The sequence below is a fragment of the Homarus americanus genome, unplaced genomic scaffold, assembly GCF_018991925.1.
Source record: "Homarus americanus isolate GMGI-L3 unplaced genomic scaffold, GMGI_Hamer_2.0 scaffold25467, whole genome shotgun sequence".
NCBI lineage: Eukaryota > Metazoa > Arthropoda > Malacostraca > Decapoda > Nephropidae > Homarus > Homarus americanus.
The window spans coordinates 5,742,306-5,765,003 of NW_024732867.1; the positions used below are offsets into that span (position 1 = coordinate 5,742,306).

A 22,698-nucleotide genomic window follows, 5' to 3' on the forward strand; every position below is an offset into this window, starting at 1 on the left:
CACCTGACAGGTAACCAGGGCTGCATTAGAGGGGGTAGGGGTGGCGGGTTATGGAGGCTGAGGAAGGTCCTCAGGTATTCGGGGGCTGGAGGGATGGGTAGGTTTAAGGAGTTACTTACACAGATGCAACACATAATTTATTAAACAAGGATATAAAGACGTAGGGTAAAACACGAAGTATGACTGTAATGTGATACAGCACATTCCGGTGGTATTACCCAGCTTGTGCTACAGGTCTGAGCAATATATGCATTTTCCTTTATGCAACTCTCACGTAATCTAGGGGTGATAGGTGGACGGGCTAGAGTATCAGTATGGTGTCCTATTATGACGGGCTTCAATATGTGAGTAACCTTCGTCTCTCTCCTTCGTAAAACACTATACTGTATATTAAGACGCTCTTATGTCTGCCTCTGGCACAATGAAAGCAACTACCTGACCACTCATATGTTTACCTCCCCCACCATAGTGAACCTGGGGCCCCAGCCTCCTCCACCATAGTGAACCTGGGGCACCAGCCTCCCCCACCATAGTGAACCTGGGGCCCCAGCCTCCCCCACCATAGTGAACCTTGGGCCCCAGCCTCCCCCACCATAGTGAACCTGGGGCCCCAGCCTCCCCCACCATAGTGAACCTGGGGCCCCAGCCTCCCCCATCATAGTGAACCTGGGGCCCCAGCCTCCCCCACCATAGTGAACCTGGAGCCCCAGCCTCCCCCATCATAGTGAACCTGGGGCCCCAGCCTCCCCCACCATAGTGAACCTGGGGCCCCAGCCTCCTCCACCATAGTGAACCTGGGGCCCCAGCCTCCCCCACCATAGTGAACCTGGGGCCCCAGCCTCCCCCACCATAGTGAACCTGGGGCCCCAGCCTCCCCCACCATAGTGAACCTGGGGCCCCAGCCTCCCCCACCATAGTGAACCTGGGGCCCCAGCCTCCCCACCATAGTGAACCTGGGGCCCCAGCCTCCCCCACCATAGTGAACCTGGGGCCCCAGCCTCCCCCACCATAGTGAACCTGGAGCCCCAGCCTTCCCCATCATAGTGAACCTGGGGCCCCAGCCTCCCCCACCATAGTGAACCTGGGGCCCCAGCCTCCCCCACCATAGTGAACCTGGGGCCCCAGCCTCCCCCACCATAGTGAACCTGGGGCCCCAGCCTCCCCACCATAGTGAACCTGGGGCGCGAGGCCTCCCCACCATAGTGAACTAGCCTCCCCCACCATAGTGAACCTGGGGCCCCTCCCCCACCATAGTGAACCTGGGGCCCGAGCCTCCCCGCCATAGTGAATCTGGGGCCCCAGCCTCCCCCGCCATAGTGAACCTGGGGCCCCAGCCTCCCCACCATAGTGAACCTGGGGCTAGCCTCCCCATAGTGAACCTGGGGCCCCTCCCCCAGGTGAATCTGGGGCCCCAGCCTCCCCGCCATAGTGAACCTGGGGCCCCAGCCTCCCCACCATAGTGAACCTGGGGCCCCAGCCTCCCCACCATAGTGAACCTGAGCCTCCCCCACCATAGTGAACCTGGGGCGCGAGCCTCCCCCACCATAGTGAACCTGGGGCGCGAGCCTCCCCCACCATAGTGAACCTGGGGCGCGAGCCTCCCCCACCATAGTGAACCTGGGGCCCGAGCCTCCCCCGCCATAGTGAATCTGGGGCCCCAGCCTCCCCCGCCATAGTGAACCTGGGGCCCCAGCCTCCCCCACCATAGTGAACCTGGGGCCCCAGCCTCCCCCACCATAGTTAACCTGGGGCACCAGCCTGCCCATTTTCCTGTACCCTGATTACTTGGCCTCTTCTGATCTTTAGTTAAGCATTCCCATTTCGTAGGTCGGCGTGTTTCTCTTTCAGTTTCTCTGAACTCTTTGTCGTTTTTTCGTTGGCGAACTGTCAGGTCGGGGGTGCTGTAGGCGTTGCTGTACTCTGTTAATTGCTTGAGGTTCTGTGCCTTCTTCAAGATATTTCTCCTGTGCTCGTGTTTAGGGATGGTGATCCTCACTAACTGCACTGTGCATTTATTAAGTCTTTCCACATTTGTGATGTGCAATTAGTTTACGATATCAACCACATTTATCAACATCTGTCGAACTGTTTGTCTCTTTCTCCTCCCGTCATCTCCAGATTTTATACTCCGTGCAGAAGTTGTCTTTGTATTTGTTTTATTTTTAAATGTTCTCTCAACTCACCTGGAATATTTAGTGTTACGTTAACCCCAGCTGCCACATTATCAGTCTAAACCGCTGTGGGTGTTGTTTCAGCCATGTTTCTTTGGAAGTTCTTTATCCTTCTTGCATCAGTTGTTGGAGTTAAGTTATTATTGTTTGAGCTTATGATATTGCTCTTTATCTAACATAATCTATCTTGGTTTCATGGTCATCTACAGTCTTAATATAACTATAAAATGTCATTGCTTAATAATCAAGAACCTAAATTGTAATAGATTTATTCTATTACTCAGGATATGGATACTGTTGATGTTTAACGTTTACTAGAAACGCTCTCCGTGGTCAGTGAACAAGTTTACAAGGAGAAAATGGGAAGTAGAAAATGGCTTATTCGTAGACTTCTACTAAAAATATGTAATGAGTTTCATCACAAGATATGTACTGAAAGAAGTGATCTCATACATAAATCCATTACTAATTAATATTCACCGAGACATAACTCCACTTCACTCGTAAATTTAGTCTAGGAAGCGATACCCCCTCGTTTTAGATCCATGTATCGTCACGGCCACCCACGAGGGGGCTGCTATAGAGAATGTACAGTCACCCAAAAAAGTCCTGTCGCGAACCATGAACCCTGAGATTCAGACTCTTGAATCCGAAGCATTTATGGACAGAATAATGTATCAGTGTCTACTGCTTCGGGTTCTGAGTCTGAATCGTGGTTCGCGACAGGACTTTTTTGGGTGACTGTACAGTCACTCATAAAAGCTCGTGGGGGGGGTCTCCGTGTGTGTGGGTGAATCCCATCCTCATCCCTTTCGGACGACAGGTCTCTGGGCACCGGACAACGCACACCGAACATACACGGTGAAACTGTTGGAACTCTGTGTGTTCAATTAAGACCTGTTTGACAGGAATATTTATCCATGCAAATATTGTGTTATGTCATATAATGTTTACACATTTGCATTTGTGTGACAGCATATGAGGGTTAAAATTGGCATGGACAATATGACCACAGTCCTCTGTTACCTGAACCATGAGACGCTTCGTTATGTGAAGACGAAGCAATACGATCGAGGGGGAGTGGGGGGGGTAGGTAAAGAGGACGTTTTGCCAGGTGGAGACTTGAGACGAGAGGGGTCAAGTGTTTAGCTGCCGCTCTGCTATACTAATTGAGGTAAAATCCTTATATTAATAAAGATGGTAATGATATGTTAAACATACGAAACTTTCACAGTTCCGTTCTTTTAATTCGACCGATTACTCTATAAATGGCTTGGTGTGTGTGTGTGCTCCAGTAGACTGTTGCCTCAGACTTGGGACAGTTCCATTACGACGTTAGCCAACCGCTTCACTGCTCATTGTTTCGAGTCTTCGTCTACTTCTAATGTTTTATTACCTATTATTCAGAATGGGTTTGCATTGGCTATATATAGAGGAATATATGAAGAAGATATGTTATACTACGTTAATGGTAGATACTGTCTCAGTTGAACTCCTAACGTTTACAATATTATTCATGTGGATACGAAGCAAATTTTCGAACGGACTGGAATGCACCTCGACCTGCACTACCGTCGTCTCTGCTGTTTAATTAATGCTTAGAAATCGAATGGGCTCTAACCTTCACATCTTATCATACAACACTGAATATTTAACCTGATTATGACTAACGATAATAATTGATTGACAAACATAATCCATTCTGACCTGATTACATAAAAGACAAGTTCTGCCGTGTGTGCGCGCGTTGTCACATCGCTATACACAGACTCGCCGTCCAGAAAGAGGTGGGGACTAGACTGACGCGCACACACGCGGACTCCCACGAACTTTTATGAGTGACTGGATAGGTAGAACATACTCGTACGCTCAGGAATACAATAGTGAATTGGATGACTCCATCATATTGAAAGGATAGAATTTAGATCATTTAAAATCATATGACAATATTTCAGGGGAGTTCGATAACAGTATTTCCAGACGTTAATGTCCAGTCAAGACCCCTTGGAGTTGGTTGTAGCATATGAGGATTCCACTGCCTGTCTTGGTGTCTTGAGATACCTTAAAGAGAATGGTTAAGGAGTTGTCGACGGAACCCGATTCTATACCCAAGGAACGCTAACACTAGGGCGTCCCTGAGTTTTGTTCTTTATCGATACTCTACTTGTAATCATGGTTTTTGTTCCCTGCCTCTATGTAATCTAGCATAGCCAAAATAAAAAAACTCGAATTAGAGACTCGGCCTAAATAAATTAATTTTCTACATATACAGCGTCACAGGAACCCCTAGATTATTTATGGTTGTGCCAATGTAGTTGTAACTGGTTTCTTCCTTTAAATGTGTATTAAAGTATAATTTCTTACGTGCAGTATTCCTATAACTCCATGGGAAATGGTGCTGTATCCCGGCCACGGCGGCCCCAGCTGCAGAAAATTAAACTTTACAGTTGGGAAATTGAAAGACGGTAAAGTGCAATGTTGGCCACGCAGTCACCTTGTGTAATGGTGTAAACGTGAACTGCTCTGTATCCACATTGCATCCCCATTATATCCAATTCCACTCCCTGGCTATCTCCTCACCCAGTCACATTGTGTGTGTAAGACCTCCACAAGTAGGGAACCTTAGCACAACATCCTGGTTAAGGTCTTCCCATTGCTGCTATAGAGAGCACAGACCTTCGGGGGGTATTATTAAGGTACAATATCAAACACTTAATTGTGGGTTTGGGTTTAATAGACGCAACATAGTACGTATTACATGGAGTGCTGTGCTGGCTGTTGTAGCAGGTCGGTCTATTTGGAGGTTCCATATTAGGTGCTATATCGAATACCTAACCTCAAAATAGCACCGTTTTAGAACCAAATTTAGATTCTCATAATAGAACGTTCTCTCGTGGTTACATAATCCAGCACAGATCGCCTCCAGCTGGTGGTGGTGGGACCAGCCCTGCCCAGCTTGGAGGCGACGACCCTGTAAATATGTTTTACAACCTCGATGTATTACATTCTATTCAGAGATTTTCCTCTCCGTGTTGGAGTGGAGGTACAGTGTGGAGGTGAGCACAGACTACGACTAACATATATAAACGAACAGGCATATAATATACTATATAGAGATTTGTACATTTTAGGCAACACAACGTTTTGAGGGTTCATGAACGTCGTTGCATCAAACTCCTCACCCTTGAGGCGATATTATGTGATACACGATCAGAATACTGTAAAGCCGTTGAGGTATTGACTTTACAAGGATAGTTTCCTATATTTTTCGTAATAGGTTGACAATCTTCACAGTGCTGGTGGTGTGACGTCACTAGCAGGTAAGGTTATTGTGCGTTTATTATATTTGGTCCTCCTTGTGATGTCACATCTTGGAGTTACTGTTTGTCAATAACCATCTCATTAACACTTATAAAAATATACTTTTGTGTAAAATACATTTGTATAAAAATTTCATGCTAATAATGATCCCCATTGTTGTTTGACACATAACCTGCACAGCAGGACACGTAAGTTACATAAACACAACATTTACACAGGTATTGTACAGTACGTGAGGTGCAGGTCTTTACCTCGCTTGACGAAGTGAATAAGAGCGTCTTGGTTGTCGTCGTCGTTGTCTTTAACGCAAATTAATCTTTCATATGACAATCAAGTATCGGTAAACCTTTACATAATTCATTGTTTTAGAATGTCAGTTCCACTGTGCACCACAAGCGAGCTTGGCATCGTTGTGTATTATGGCGTATTGTTTACAGATACAAGGCTCGTATGGTACTGTGACGAGGGATGAAGGTGAAACAAGACATACAATGTGATGTGATAGTTCTATTAGTTACAAGTGTGAGGTGAAGACGTGAACGATTATCAGGATGTTTATGGTGAAGTACAAGACTATGGACAGACTAGGAGCTTATCTGAGGGTGTTAGAAACTTCACTTTGAAATATTGGGTACAGGAGTAGTACTTGTGAATATAATGTATAAGGTTAATGTTCAAGTAGAAGACAGGAGAGGCTTATAGCTTGCTAGGGAAGATTGTTAACGTTGAAGTACAAGACGAAAGGCCAATAAGAGACGTTGAAGACTAAGACGAGGGCCGGAGAGACGACGCGGGCGATAAGGGTGATCCAGTAGCCCACAGTCCAGGTGTTGGCTTCATTCTCCGGTATCCTCAGCATCAGGTTGTCGTAAATACTACCATTGTCGATGGGCTTCACCTCCCGCATCCTGGACACAGGCCGCGAAATCACCCTGGAGAACAGCTGTTGAACGCCGCCCTCCTGGCTGAACACTTCCAGTAGCACGTGCAGCGTGGCGTGCAGGAGGGCGTGCATCGTGCAGAAACACAACCACGCGTCCACGGCCTTGACCTTGCCCGAGGTAGGGCTGGTGATGGCGGTTATTACCCACATCATAAAGAAAGCGCCGACCACAGAGCAGCTGATGATGAGGCGAGCCGGTGTCTTGGGAGACATCCAGAGGGAGCCTGTGCTGACCCCCAGCAGGAGGAAGGAGGGCAGGAACACGGCCAGCACCGTGAAGGCTGGTTGACGAGACAATCGTAACTGCAGCACCACTCCGCTGTGCACCCGACCTCCCAACTAGGGAGACAGAGACAACTGTCAGTAGTATATGAAGTAAAGTTGTCTTCTAGGCTCACACCCCTATAATAATAGTTTATCTTTATAACGGCAGGAAAGCCGTGGCATCGATGCCTTTGGGCTGCGGCGAATTAACCAAGAATGCTGAGTGTGTGCAGGAGGTTTATAAATGTTCAGAATGTATAGATGGTGGTAAGGTGTGCCTGTAACCGTGACTGATGTATCAACAGAACGGGACCTACACTGATAAGGTGTATGTATCAACAGAACCCACACTGACACAGTGTATGTATCAACAGGACTTACACTGACACAGTGTACTGTATGTATCAACAGAACCTACACTGACATGGTGTATGTATCAACAGGACTTACACTGACACAGTGTACTGTATGTATCAACAGAACCTACACTGACATGGTGTATGTATCAACAGAACCTACACTGACACGGTGTATGTATTAAAAAGGACCTACACTGACAGGTTGAATGTATTAACAGGACCTACACTGACAGGTTGTATGTATTGACAGGGCATACACTGACACTATGTATCAACAGGATCTACACTGACACTGTGTATGTATCAACAGAACCCACTATGACACGGTGTATGTATCAACAGAACCCACACTGACACAGTGTATGTATCAACAGGACTTACACTGACACGGTGTACTGTATGTATCAACAGAACCTACACTGACATGGTGTATGTATCAACAGAACCTACACTGACATGGTGTATGTATCAACAGGACTTACACTGACACGGTGTACTGTATGTATCAACAGAACCTACACTGACATGGTGTATGTATCAACAGAACCTACACTGACATGGTGTATGTATCAACAGGACCTACACTGACAGTTGTATGTATTAAAAAATACCTACACTGACAGGTTGTATGTATTAACAGGACCTACACTGACAGGTTGAATGTATTAACAGGACCTACATTGACAGGTTGTGTGTATTAACAGGACCTATACTGACAGGTTGTATGTATCAACAGGACCTACACTGACAGTGTATGTATCAACAGGACCTACACTGACAGGTTATATGTATCAACAGGACCTACACTGACAGGTTATATGTATTAACAGGACCTACACTGACAGGTAGTATGTATTAACAGGACCTATGCTGACAGGTATGTATTAACAGTACCTACACTGACAGGTTATATGTATTAACAGGACCTACACTGACACTATGTATCAACAGGACCTACACTGACACTGTGTATGTATCAACAGGACCTACACTGACAGATTATATGTATTAACAGGACCTACACTGACACTGTGTATGTATCAACAGGACCTACACTGACAGGTTGTATGTATCAACAGGAGCTACACTGACAGGTTGTATGTATTAACAGGACCTATACTGACATGTTGTATGTATTAACAGGTCCTACACTGACAGGTTATATGTATTAACAGGACCTACACTGACACTATGTATCAACAGGACCTACACTGACATCTATGTATCAACAGGACCTACACTGATACTGTATGTATCAACAGGACCTACACTGACAGGTTGTATGTATTAACAGGACCTACACTGACAAGTTGTATGTATTAACAGGACCTACACTGACAGGCTGTATGTATCAACAGGACCTACACTGACAGGTTGTATGTATTAACAGGACCTACACTGACAGGTTGTATGTATTGACAGGGCATACACTGACACTATATATCAACAGGATCTACACTGACACTGTGTATGTGTTAACAGGTCCTTCACTGACAGGTTATATGTATTAACAGGACCTGCACTGACACTGTGTAACAGGGCCTACACTGACGGGTTGTATGGAATAACATGACCTACACTGACAGGTTGTATGTATTGACAAGGCATACACTGACAGGTTGTCTGTATCAACATGACCTACTCTGACAGGTTGTATGTATTAACAGGACCTACACTGTCAGGTATGTATTAACAGGACCTACACTGACAGGTTGTATGTATTAACAGGACCTACACTGACACTATGTATCAACAGGACCTACACTGACAGGTTGTATGTATCAACAGGACCTACACTGACAGGTTGTATGTATTAACAGGACCTACACTGACACTGTTAATTACGAGTGATGGTAAAAGTTGGTTATGATTGAATTAATTGATTGGGGGAAAAGATGAGAGCTGTTGTCTGGACGGGACCATAAGCTTTTTTTTTAGGCACAGGTCACTGACCCACATCAGGGCCTGGGAGGCGAAAATGTAATAATAATAATAATAATAATAATAATAATAATAATAATAATTAATAATATTAATATTAATAATAATAATAACCATCAATGGGCGCTCACTAGTTAACGTTGTGATTATCTGTAATAACAGGTGAAGCAAGAGTGTGTTAACGGTGATGTGAACTGACGGTTACTCTATATCGTTAGTTTTAATGGTATGATGTTATTACCTGTTCATAATATTACCTCTTATCATAATTACAGGGCCTCAACGATTGACTTGTCCTTTAATATTACTGATGGTATTACACCTTTTGATATTACTGTAATTATTGTCATTGGCTGAGGGTAGTTACTGTATATCATTGTCAACAATCAAACAAATATCTCACCTGCGCATTCTGGTGTCTAATCTTGGCATCGTTCACAGCAAAGTCTGTGAGTCCTTTAAACCCCGTGTACCTGGCGCTGTTGGGGCCGAGGAAGAGGCGGGCGTGATGTACCCCGTGAGGCACCAGCACCAGGGGCAGCTCACACATATGTACATCGAAGGGGTAAAAGCTCACGTCGAAGTGGCAGTCGACGGGTTGGTTGAGGTACTCGGCCAGAGTGATGGTGGTGTTAACGCCCGGGTACAGCGTGTCTGTAGGAGGCAGGTCGACTCTTAGTGGTGTAGGGGGCCATGGTGACGTAAGAAAATATTGGGATAATAAGCATTGCATTGACTGGGGTAATGCCTCCTCAATGTTACCTTGTAATTCATTTGACAGTCGGAACATTATAGAATCCAGTCTCATTAAGCATACCGAATCCGTCAACATGAATTTGAGTAATGGTATGTACAAACTGGATAATTTCGTAATTAAGAAGATTTGTAACCAGGTGAGACTGGACTGCTGCTGCTGTGCTTATGAAGATTAGTAAGGTCACTGCCCAGTGACCAGACCATTGTGGACACTCACTGTCCCCTAGGGACTTAATCCCACTCTCCTCTACTGTATATATATAAAATAATAATAATAATAATAATAATAATAATTAACGGTTTATTGAAAAAATTCTGCAGCCCGAAGGCTGAAAATATACATTGGACATAAATGACTTATTACATACATTGGTGGTTTAACAAAAGCCTTCATTAGAGAAAGGTAAAGGAACATACAGTGAACATACAGATTAATGTAGGTGTTGAACAACAAACTCGTAGTGTAGTAACTCCCTCCCAGATGGTGTTAGGAGGAACTCACGTGGTGTAGTAGTTCCCTCAGATGTTGTTATGAGGGACCTGGCGTGGTGTAGTAATTCCCTCGCTGATGGTGTTATGAGGTACCTCACGTGGTGTAGTAATTCCCTCACAGATGGTGATATGAGGGACTTCATGTGGTGTAGTAATTACCTCACAGATGGTGTTATGAGGGACCTCACGTGGTGTAGTAATTCCCTCACATATGGTGTTATGAGGGACATGTGGTGTAGTAATTCCCTCACAGAAGGTGTTATATGAGTGAGGTTTGGTCCCAGGCCTTCCTATCGTAGACGGATTAACACATCGGTGGTTGTTGTTGGGTCTCGCAGGGGCCGTTATCACTGGGTACCTGGGACCTCACTGTGTGAAGGTTAACTTTGGTGTGACTGTTACTGTTGAGTTGTTCTCACTGACTTCAGCACTTGTTATGTACAGTATGTCTCCTTAGTCTGTACTCACCCCTGAAGATGTGAATTACACGAAAGTGCTTGGGAACTTCGTGTTTTCTTGTTTCCTTGTGGTTATCAGCATATATATATATATATATATATATATATATATATATATATATATATATATATATATATATATATACTGTATATACATATGTATATATATATATATACTGTATATATATATATATATATAGCATTGTATACATATGTATATATATACTTGTATATACATATGTATATATATATATATATATATATATATATATATATATATATATATATATATATATATATATATATATATGCAAGTAAATCAATTGCAGGTGCGTGATTCATTGTAGAGCAAAGGATAACCACAAAGAAAGAAGAAAAACACGAAGTTCAAGCGCTGTGTGCAATTCACATCTTCAGGGGTGAGTACAGACTAACTTCGTGTTTTTCTTTTCCTTGTGGTTAATAAATATATATATATATATATATATATATATATATATATATATATATATATATATATATATATATATATATATATACATACTGTATATATATATATATATATACATACATATACATACACACAAACACACACACAAAATTGTGTTGAAAATTTGACACAACAGACGAAATATTTTGGCAACCCTACCAAGACAGCAGGAGTCGCATTGATCATTCTGAAATTCATCGACCCCCCCTGAGTACAGGCAGTTTTTTTGAGAGACTATGTTATAAAGCATGATAACCAGCACAAAAAATATTTCGGTAGTCATAGAGAACTGTGAGGCGGATCGATACGGTGGCGTCTTTGGTTGTCTAGTACATTTAGGTGAGTTGAAGATGTTTTTGATATATTTAGGTGTTTCTGTGAACTTAAACGACTTTTGAAATGTAAGATATGAGTAGATTTAACACTGGCGAGAGGTGAGGTAGTAATGGTGGTGAGGACTGGTGAGAGGTGAGGTAGTAATGGTGGTGAGGACTGGTGAGAGGTGAGGCAGTAATGGTGGTGAGGACTGGTGAGAAGTGAGGTAGTAACGGTGGTGGGGACTGGTGAGGTGAGGTAATAATGGTGGTGAGGACTGGGAGAGGTGAGGTAATAATGGTGGTGAGGACTGGTGAGAGGTGAGGTAGTAATGGTGGTGGGGGACTGGTGAGAGGTGGGGAGTAATGGTGGTGGGGACTGGTGAGAGGTGAGGTAGTAATGGTGGAGGGACTGGTGAGAGGTGGGAGTAATAATGGTGGTGAGGACTGGTGAGGTGAGGTAGTAATGGTGGTGGGGACTGGTGAGAGGTGAGGGTGTAATGGTGGTGGGGACTGGTGAGAGGTGAGGTAGTAATGGTGGTGGGGACTGGTGAGGGTGAGGTGGAGTAATGGTGGAGGGGACTGGTGAGAGGTGAGGTAGTAATGGTGGAGGGGACTGGTGAGGGTGAGGTAGTAATGGTGGTGGGGACTGGTGAGAGGTGGGTAGTAATGGTGGTGGGGACTGGTGAGAGGTGAGGTAGTAATGGTGGTGGGGACTGGTGGAGGTGAGGTGGTAATGGTGGTGGGGACTGGTGAGGTGAGGTTGTGGTGGTGGGGACTGGTGAGAGGTGAGGTTGTAATGGTGGTGGGGACTGGTGAGAGGTGAGGTAGTAATGGTGGAGGGACTGGTGAGAGGTGAGGTAGTAATGGTGGTGGGGACTGGTGAGAGGTGGGGGTTGTAATGGTGGTGGGGACTGGTGAGGAGGTGAGTAGTAATGGTGGTGGGGACTGGTGGGGTGAGGAAGTAATGGTGGTGGGGACTGGTGAGAGGTGAGGTTGTAATGGTGGTGGGGACTGGTGAGAGGTGAGGTTGTAATGGTGGTGGGGACTGGTGAAGAGGTGAGGTGTGTGGTGGTGGGGACTGGTGAGAGGTGAGGTAGTAATGGTGGTGAGGACTGGTGAGGTGAGGTAGTAATGGTGGTGGGGACTGGTGAGAGGTGAGGTTGTAATGGTGGTGGGGACTGGTGAGAGGTGAGGTTGTAATGGTGGTGGGGACTGGTGAGAGGTGAGGTTGTAATGGTGGTGGGGACTGGTGAGAGGTGAGGTAGTAATGGTGGAGGGGACTGGTGAGAGGTGAGGTAGTAATGGTGGTGAGGACTGGTTAGAGGATGGTACTGGTGCACACAAGGAATTATGGTCTATGTATATACTATATGTGGACAAATGATCAAGTTTCCATAACCCCAGATTTAAATTTTTACAGAACTTCACATTTCTATTCCAACCTTGAAGAGGATTTTGTTGTTTTAATAGCAAATACAATAGTTTGCTTCAATTACTTCACGGTATTAGTGCTACAGGGAGTAATGGCAAGGATATTTTTTTTTACTTGTTTCAGTGTAGCTTCAACTTGGACAAAATCAAAATAAATCTGATTAGAAAAAATAATAATTTCATCAACCTTACTCTCCCCACCACTCCCATGCCAGTATGTTACCCTCATCACTATCACAACCATTATTACCACCTAGTACCATCATCACTGTCACCATTACCACTACCATTACCATTTATTACCACAACCATGATCATCACTACCACTACCACAATCAACTCAATGACCTACCACCACTACCACAACCAAGTCAATCACCCACTACCACAACCAAGTCAATCACCCACTACCACAACCAAGTCAATCACCCACTACCACAACCAACTCAATTACCTACCACCTCTACCACAACCAAGTCAATTACCTACTCACCACTACCACAACCAGGTCAACCATCTACCACCACTACCACAACCAAGTCAATCACCCACTACCACAACCAAGTCAATCACCCACTACTACTAAATCCGTCAATCACCACTACCACAACCAAGTCAATCAATTCACAACCAACCTGGTAATTACCTACCAATTCTACCACAACCAAGTCAATTACCTACCACCACTACCACAACTAGTCAACCATCTACCACCACTACCACAACCAATCACCCACTACCACAACCAAGTCAATCACCCAATACCACAACAACTCAATTACTCACCACCCTCTACCACAACCAAGTCAATCACTCACCACCACTACCAACCAAGTCAATCACCCACCACCACTACCACAACCAACTCAATTACCTACCACCACAACCACAACCAAGTCAATCACCTACCACCACTACCACAACCAAGTCAATCACCTACCACCACTACCACAACCGTCAATCACCACCACCACTACCACAACCAACCCACTACCCACCACCACTACCACAACCAAGTCAATCACCCACCACCACTCACCACAACCAGGTCAATTCCACTCACCACCACCACTACAACCAAGTCAACACCACCACCGCTGCCAGCAACCAGTCAATTCACCTACTACCACAACCAAGTCAATCACCTACCACCGCTGCCACAACCAGCTCAATCACCTACTACCACAACCAAGTCAATCACCTACCACCGCTGCCACAACCAGCTCAATCACCTACTACCACAACCAAGTCAATCACCTACCACCACTACCACAACCAACTTACTCACCTACCACAACCACCACCACTAACTATTACAATGTCCAAACTTCTAAGTACAGTCCTTGCATTTACAATACCCACAACCAGCAGTCCCTATACCCAGAGGTTAATTACACACATACACCACATCATCCCACCCCACCCAAAACCCCACCCCACCCCACCCCACCCCAAACCCCACCCAACCCCACCCCAACCCCACCCAAAACCCCAACCCACCCACCCAAAACCCCACCCCACCCACCCCACCCCACCCAAACCCCACCCCACCCAAAACCCCACCCCACCCCACCCAAAACCCCACCCCACCCCACCTAGAGACAAGAATCCCCCACAGGCCACAACACAGAACCTATTGATCATAATTTAACCTTTACTGAGATTCTTGGTTATCCTTCCTCCCTCAACGGTGCTGATACATGGCCAGTGTATATATCCATATGTTGAACTATCTCTCTCTCTCTCTCTCTCTCTCTCTCTCTCTCTCTCTCTCTTTGTAAAGGTATAATTGCTGAACTTTATCAACTGTTGGAATGAATTAGCAGATCGTCCAAAGTGATATATGGTGATGGAGAGGCCGCCGTGTGCTCAATGATAAAGTATGTAAACAATAATACACACAGGTGATAAAAGGACCTTGTGTTCTTATTGGCAGCTGAACCATTCCCACCTTGTTTTACCTTTCTCTACGATATTATTGTGTGTGTGTGTGTGTGTGTGTGTGTGTGTGTGTGTGTGGTAGTTTAGTCACTCTAGTTGTCTGTAATTCAGGATGCAACTGAGCACTTATTGCATATATAATAAATATGTGACTATGACGAAGGTGCTAAGTGATCATTCTTTTAATTACTTTCAGGTTGTATTCACTCTGTATCTTACAAACTTAGGACAGAATGACAGTACCTTGGTCTTACAGGTTTCATTAAATTGATTTAGTATTTGGCAAGATTAATTATTGTCAGCAGGTGAAGGTGGACGTAGTTTTATCTTCATTATGCTACATTAATTACAGGTAGAGCTATGGTCTCTGAGGGGGCGTAGTTAGGGAAGCCTTGACCACCCCAGTCTAATCTAACCTAACCAGCTCACCTAGCCTAGCCTAGCCTAGCCTAGCCTAGCCTAGCTTAACCGAAAATAATCTAACCACCTAACCGAACTACCTAAAAAGGCCACCTAACAACCTAACCTAACTATCCAACTTAACTACACCAAACTAACATAACGTAACTTCCCTAAATAACTTCACTAACTAACCTAAACTTACTATTTAATCAGACCACCTAACCGAACCGCCAAAAATATCCACCTAATCTAACCAAACCTCAGCATCTAATTTAACCTAACTTACCCAGAGAGGGATTACTAACCTATAATACGTGCTTAAATCATCATACTCGTGGAGTGTTATTGTATTCAAAGGTTTAATAGCCTTAGCTGTTAAAGGGCAGAAATACAGCACTTAACATACGTACGCATAGTAGAAAAAAAATTATCTTTACGCTTTTATGGTCGACAATATGACACAGCAAATGGAGGAGTTTTACAGCCCTGCCGAGACAACAGAGTCGGAGTGTTCATTTAGATATCCATGACACACCGGGAAAACCAATCACATACAAAGTTCTCGTATCTTACTTCACCTTGGTAGCCCAGCCTTTCTTATATGTTAGTATGTGGAGCTGTCATTGACACTAATTTGTTTCTTGTCATAACGCAATTTCGTTTTCTGTGTGATCCTATATTGGTTAAGTTTATTGTAAATCTAAGAGTGTAACCAAGTCATGGAATAGTACATTGTGGCCTTGTTAAAATATTAATTTGAGGAACTCGTATGTCAGTGTATGTTTATTATTTTATCAGATTTATCAATATTTTCTCATTTTGGCTATCAGTCACATTATTAAACAACAAATATATATTTTTTGGCGAATGCTTAAACAAATAAGTATTAAATATTGGTGTGATTACAATGGCATGAAATGAAGCGAAATTAGTCCAACTGAAATTTTCGGTTCTGACGACAATATTGTGCATCTTTCCTTGGCAGGCAGTTTTACAAGACTTATTTTATGGTTCATTTAAGAATGAAAACTCAAACAACAACAAAAATAGGATTAAAAATTTCCTTTGATCGATCTTCAGTCATCTCTTGAATAAGAAGACAATTTCACACATCAATTATATTTACCTAATAATTTTGTATAAGCACTACCAGCCTCCATCACGCTGGCTGGTCGTCACCATAACACCTGGTACACACAGCTGCACAGACTAGTATTTCCACGCTGACCTGGCCCTTAAGCCACGCCCCTCTTCTATACTAATAGCTGATTGGCTTATAGAAAATTCAAACTAAATGTGTTCACAATTGGTAAACAGACCTGTTGTGATCTAAAGTAATGTTAAATATCTGGACTATCAATAATGCAAATCATTTCAAGGCATTAGCACTTCAGAGAGGATGTTAGAAATTTTTAAATATTTATCATAAAAGGTCGATATAAATACGTGTTTATACGAGTATACGAGCAGTCCAGGAGTGGTAAAACGCTCAGGGGAACCAATCAGATATTTGTAGCTATAGACGAGGGGCGGGGCTTATGAGCCAGCTTAGCGTGGAAAGGGTATATTGTATTACTAACATTGTTACACTCTTAAAGACGTTAGTAGTTGAAGTGCAGTAATAGCATTATAATAACAACAACAAAAACAAGGAATTTAATGGCGATAACATATTACAAATGACCAATATTATTATAGCTTCTATTTAAATAGATCAATAGATATGAATCTATCTGCATATATAGACGCAAATCTGAACACAACTTGGGCTTGGTGTTCAGTTTTCATGCACGCACACCACCTGAATAATGTATTAAACCAGGACTGCACACCACGTCCCCCGCCCATGAGTATACTGATAATGTATGTCAGGTGTATGAAGGTTCAAGTTATACTGATGACTCGGTAGTAATGCTTCTTGTAGTATACATTGAAATTGATTTGAGACACTGTCCTAGTAGCTGCCGCTTGAGGTATACCGTTATTTGGCAACACTAACACTTGAGGTACCTATACTATGTAACACTAACACTTGAGGTACCTATACTATAACACTAATACTTGAGGTACCTATACTATGTAACACTAACACTTGAGGTACCTATACTATGTAACACTAACACTTGAGGTACCTATACTATGTAACACTAACACTTGGGTTGTCACCATACTCAGCGACAAGTGCTCCCCATCTCAAATCACTCGAGTCTGTGTTGGAATTGTGTGTAGAAAGGTGGCGAAGGGGCAGGTGTAAAAGGTCAGATTATACCCCCTGGCCATTTAAACCCCGGATATAAACTGGCCCTGGCTAGATACCACCCCGGGTGTAAAATGGCCCTGGCTAGATACCACCCCGAGGGTTAAACTGGACTAGGCTGTTTTACACTCTCCCGGGCCAAAATAAATCCCTATACTTCAAGGGAATTTGAAATACATGTTGAGTTATGAAGTCTGCTAATGAGATGTCGATTCAGTGAATTGATGTTGACTTGGATTCGAAACGCATGTTGGGACTTAGTTTAGTTTTACATTTACAGTAGTATAGAGTTTTATGTGCGTCTAGTACGATGATGTCATTAATAGACTTTCAATTTCTCACAGCTCATCAAACTTCAACTGCAGCATTCGATCCTATACCTTGTGGTTTTTCTCGATTTTGACATTTCTGTTCAACATCGAATATCACAACTGTAAGGGTTGATGTCACATGGCTGTCTTTGAATAAGTGAACTGCCTCCAAGTCGCTTCGATCTGATGGTTCCCGTTGACCAGCCGCCCAATGAATCAAGCAGCTGAATTCTCGGAACATGTAACTGCTCTCGTTTTTTTTCGGAACTTTGTAAAATTTTATTATGAAACCAACAAGCTCATATCCACAGCATTGCTGCATATCTGGTATCATTGCCCCACATAGTAACGAAAGTCTCATTCCACTGGTACGTGTTAAAAAACAACAACATGGAAACTCGATTTCGGCAGTTTTGGGAGCATACTGCCTGAAAAACGCAAGAAGGATTGACTATAGGTAAAATACAAGTGATCGTGGGCCCTTTGTGCCCGGTGGCGAGTCCGGTGGTACAGTCTACCAAAGCGTGAAAGTTCGAACTCTCGTGCTTGGCTAGCGCGCAGCCGCCGGCCGGCTGACAGCGTACAGCGACATCGTTTTCCAGCGTAAATAAAATGGTTAATTAATGCCTTCTTAAAGAAACCGTCGACATGGGGCCAGGTTTATTCCACTCTACGAATTTTTTGCGATTTTTCTACCAAGTTTGATGAAAAACGATTGTGCCGTTTCGGCTGCCCAGAACAGACACACAGACAGACACACGGCCAGTCCTATAGTATATTAGATTGTCTGAAGCATAATATTTGCGTTTAATCAAGTTCTGACTTTCATGCTGATACATTACCGTTGAGATGCAGTGACACCAAATGGAGTCATGGGTTTAGAAACTGTTGTCTCTTCATTTTTCAAAATAGAAATCCAATTGCTAACAAAAAAATAAATAAATAAATAAAAACCCAGGGAAGCAAAAGAACATGACAATTTTTTTTCGAATCTATAAAATCGTTTGATTTCACAAAATAAATTTAAATATTTTTGTACCAGGTTTTCACCATGTCTCTGTGAGTTCAAGTGTATACTAAAGCTTTATTCATAGGCAATTAATATATCAACCCATGGATCATATGTGTATCTATAAAAAAATTCTGGCCTTAATTTAAATGACCCTACAAAGTCATTGCGCATGAAAGGGTTAAAGGTGAGACATCGTCATTTGGACTGTTTGTTTGTTTGAACGTAGATGCTGACAAAATTCTTGAGGAGTCAATTAATATCACCCAGTCATTTCGATTTGAAGCATTGATCGTTAAGTGATCTTTTTCAAGGAAGTTGGGACAAAATTTCATCCTTCAGCAGTTTCCATATGTATCGACACTTACACTACTCTAGTTTAGCAGTTTTAACAATCGTGATTTTTGGGTGTTCAGAAAGAATTTTGGGCTCCAAAACTGTATAGAATTATTGTTTTGCTAAAATAATGTGTAAATTCGGGGTCGCAACAACAGCTTGTTGGTTTGGAAAGGGCAAACTGCAGTCGTAATCAGGTGTTGTGTGTCACGGTTCAGCTGACTAAGGGGGTGTGTTTTGACCTGGGGGAGGTTATTCTAGCCTAGGCCAAAGTACTGTAACTCCTGGGGTGGTAGCTGTCCTAGGCCAAAATAAACCAGGGGCTTTAATTGGGCTGGTCCATTTTAACCCAGGGTCTAATTTAGCGGGGATTTATTCTGGTCTGTTACACAGGTATTTGTGTCTACTGTATTTGGTAAATGTCCAAGTTCCCATTAGTTGTGGGATAGGTGGTTCCCTTTCATTGGCTAAAGTTAGGTTGCTTGAAAGTGTCATTGTGAATCATTAATAACGCTTTTCAATAAGTAAAGGAACCGATATAGTCATTTTAATCCTCCCCGTACTGTAGTGATTCAGTGAGTTCCGACACAACTAACACATTTTCCTCTAATATTAATTATCTCTATCACTCCAGTTATTCCTCTCTCTCTCTCTCTCTCTCTCTCTCTCTCTCTCTCTCTCTCTCTCTCTCCACAGTCTATACAGTAATACACATTATAGCAGTTCACCCTGTGTTCATCCTGTGAATAATAAAGACAAATATTCACGTTCATTTGTTAGTCTTAGTGACATAGCAGAAATTATAACAGCCCATCCTGGAAAAAAGAAGGAAAAAACGTCCCACTGAAACACTAAAATGGTAGAACTTTATGATTGATTATAACCTGGTGGTGAGTCAGGTGTAGGTGAGTCATGATCTAGTGAGGCAGGTGTAGGTGAGTCACATGTTCGAGTGAGGCAGGTGTAGGTGAGTCACATGTCGAGTGAGGCAGGTGCAGGTGAGTCACTCGTTCTAACGACTCTGGTGAAAGTGAGTCACTTGTTCTAGTGAGGCAGGTGTAGGTGAGTCACTTGTTCTAGCGACTCGGGTAAAGGTGAGTCACTTGTTCTAGCGACTTCGGTGAAGGTGAGTCACTCGTTGTTGTGACTGGTGAAGGTGAATCACTCGTTCAAGCGACTCAGGTGAAGGTGAGCCACTCGTTCAAGCTACTCGGGTGAAGGTGACCCACTCGTTCAAGCGACTCGGGTGAAGGTGAAACACTTGTGACTCGAGCTACTCAATAGCGGGAGGAACAGGAACACTTCCCGGAACAGCAGCATCAATCATTAACGCCGCCATTTCGAGGACCACAAAGGCTTCTCCCTGTACACAGTTACTAAGACAACCGGTACTTACGGTCTATCTCTCTTATACCACGGTAACTGGACGGTACTTAAGTTATCGATATCTCAGTTCACAATGTTATCTATATATACATCAAGTTCACTATTATCGATAACTGAGTGTACTTAAGTCCACTGTGTTATCGGTACTTGAGTGTGTGAGTTTATTATGTTATCGGTATTTGAGTGTAGCACCTGAGTTTACTATGCTATCGGTACTTGAGTGTGTTGGTTTATTATGTTATCGGTATTTGAGTGTAGCACCTGAGTTTACTATGCTATCGGTACTTGCGTGTGTTGGTTTATGATGTTATCGGTACTTGAGTGTAGCACCTGAGTTTACTATGCTATCGGTACTTGCGTGTGTTGGTTTATGATGTTATCGGTACTTGAGGACTGTATGTAGTGTATTCTTGTGTGCCGTCAGCAATTGTAGGTCATTTGGAGAAGGTTTGAGGTCGGTTATGGATGGTTTGAGGTTGGATGGGCTGGAGGTCGGATGGGAGAACTGGAGGTCTGTGAGGAGGGTTGGAGATCGAATGAGAAGTACTGGAGGTCGAATGAGAGGTACTGGAGGTCGAATGAGAGCTGGAGGTCGGATGGGAGAACTGGAGGTCCGAATGAGAAGTACTGGAGGTCGAATGAGAGGTACTGGAGGTCGAATGAGAGGTACTGGAGGCCGAATGAGAAATATTGGAAGTCAAATGAGAGGTACTGGAGGTCGAATGAGAAGTATTGGAAGTCGAATGAGAGGTACTGGAGGTCGAATGAGACACACTGGACTCGGATGGTGAAATTAAGTCGCATTTGACCCACTAAACGTCGTAATGATCAGCATATGTAAACGAAAAACAAAGAGATACATAGACAAACATGCAAGTGTGTATGTCGACGATTACCATTACACGTTAGCATAATCACACACACACACACACACACACACACACACACACACACACACACACTACTACTACTTTGCTGTCACTCGGAATCGAGTATGAGGTTCATCCAGTTATGATACAATGATATGAGTTATTAAGGATGTCACCTAGGTTGGTGAGTTTTGAGGTGACTAAAGAGGCCGATACGGGACCAGCAGGGTCGATCGCAGGAGTTGCATATGTGGAGGGCTACATCTAGTGCAGGAGGGGCGGCGGCAGTGTCTTTCCGGCGTTGGCGCTTGTCTGCCTCGTTCTGCAGTCGGGCTAACTCGAAAGTATTGACACCTTCTTGTATGGTGATCCTCCAAGCGTTACGGTGTGCAGTAATCATCTCCCAGGTGAGGGGATCGATTTGGTACTTTTCTGGTTTGTCTTAAGACTATCCTTATTGTAACCGCCCAATGAGCGACTGTGGGATAATGAGACTCTTGCACGAAGGACTATTGTTCTTTATTCGGTCAAAACCTACAGAGTGCAAATTACATATGTTACATATGAGATAATTAATTCACTCGTACGTTACTTCACTATTAACAACTACATATGATATATTTGAGTAGAGTGGGGTGTTAAACCATATAAAAACTTAAGGTGTTTTGGGTCTAATGTAGGACTTATTAGCTCCCTGACTTGTTAGCTCACTGGACGGCTAGAGACTATCTTCTGAACCTCACAGGGAGCGAGTCAGCCCGAGGCGAGAGCCATCTGTTTCACATTTAACACCCCACCAAATTTCGTTGTAAACACCCTGTCTCTCTCCTGCCTCTCTCTCTCTCTCTCTCTCTCTCTTCTAGTTTATCCTACTGTGGCGGTAACACTTATACCTCTTCAGTTGCCCGCCAGCATTACGTTTACTCTTCGTTGGGTGACTGTAAAATAGCTGCTTTGGAAATCTAATGTCGTCCATGTGGGTAACATGGCCAGTCCAGCGTAGTTGTTCATGGGTAATGGTAGCCTCGATGCTCCTACAGTTGGTGTCAGCAAGAATACTGGCATTTGTTCTCTTGTCTTCCCAACGTACACAGAGGATGGAACGTAAATTACGCTGGTGACAGTTTTCAAGTGCCTTGATGTGCCTCCTGTATGTGACCATGTTTCACTGCCATATAGCAGGGCTCGATATACGTGCTACTTTGTAGATAATTTCAGCTCCCTACAGCTGAAGACACGGTTTC

At 43.6% G+C, this 22,698-nt stretch overlaps 1 protein-coding gene across 1 annotated transcript in view; it reads right to left on the minus strand.

Moving 5' to 3' along the window:
* Nucleotides 1-4,887: 4,887 nt before the first annotated feature.
* LOC121869163 overlaps nucleotides 4,888-22,698 on the minus strand; it is a 135,195-nt gene continuing 117,384 nt past the window's right edge. Inside the window, exons 5-6 of the mRNA XM_042370354.1 lie at nucleotides 9,403-9,653; nucleotides 4,888-6,774 (exon numbers count right to left, since the gene is read on the minus strand). Coding sequence (XP_042226288.1) covers nucleotides 6,199-6,774; nucleotides 9,403-9,653 — 827 coding nt within the window. The 3' untranslated portion in view covers nucleotides 4,888-6,198. The remainder of the gene's footprint in view (nucleotides 6,775-9,402; nucleotides 9,654-22,698) is intronic.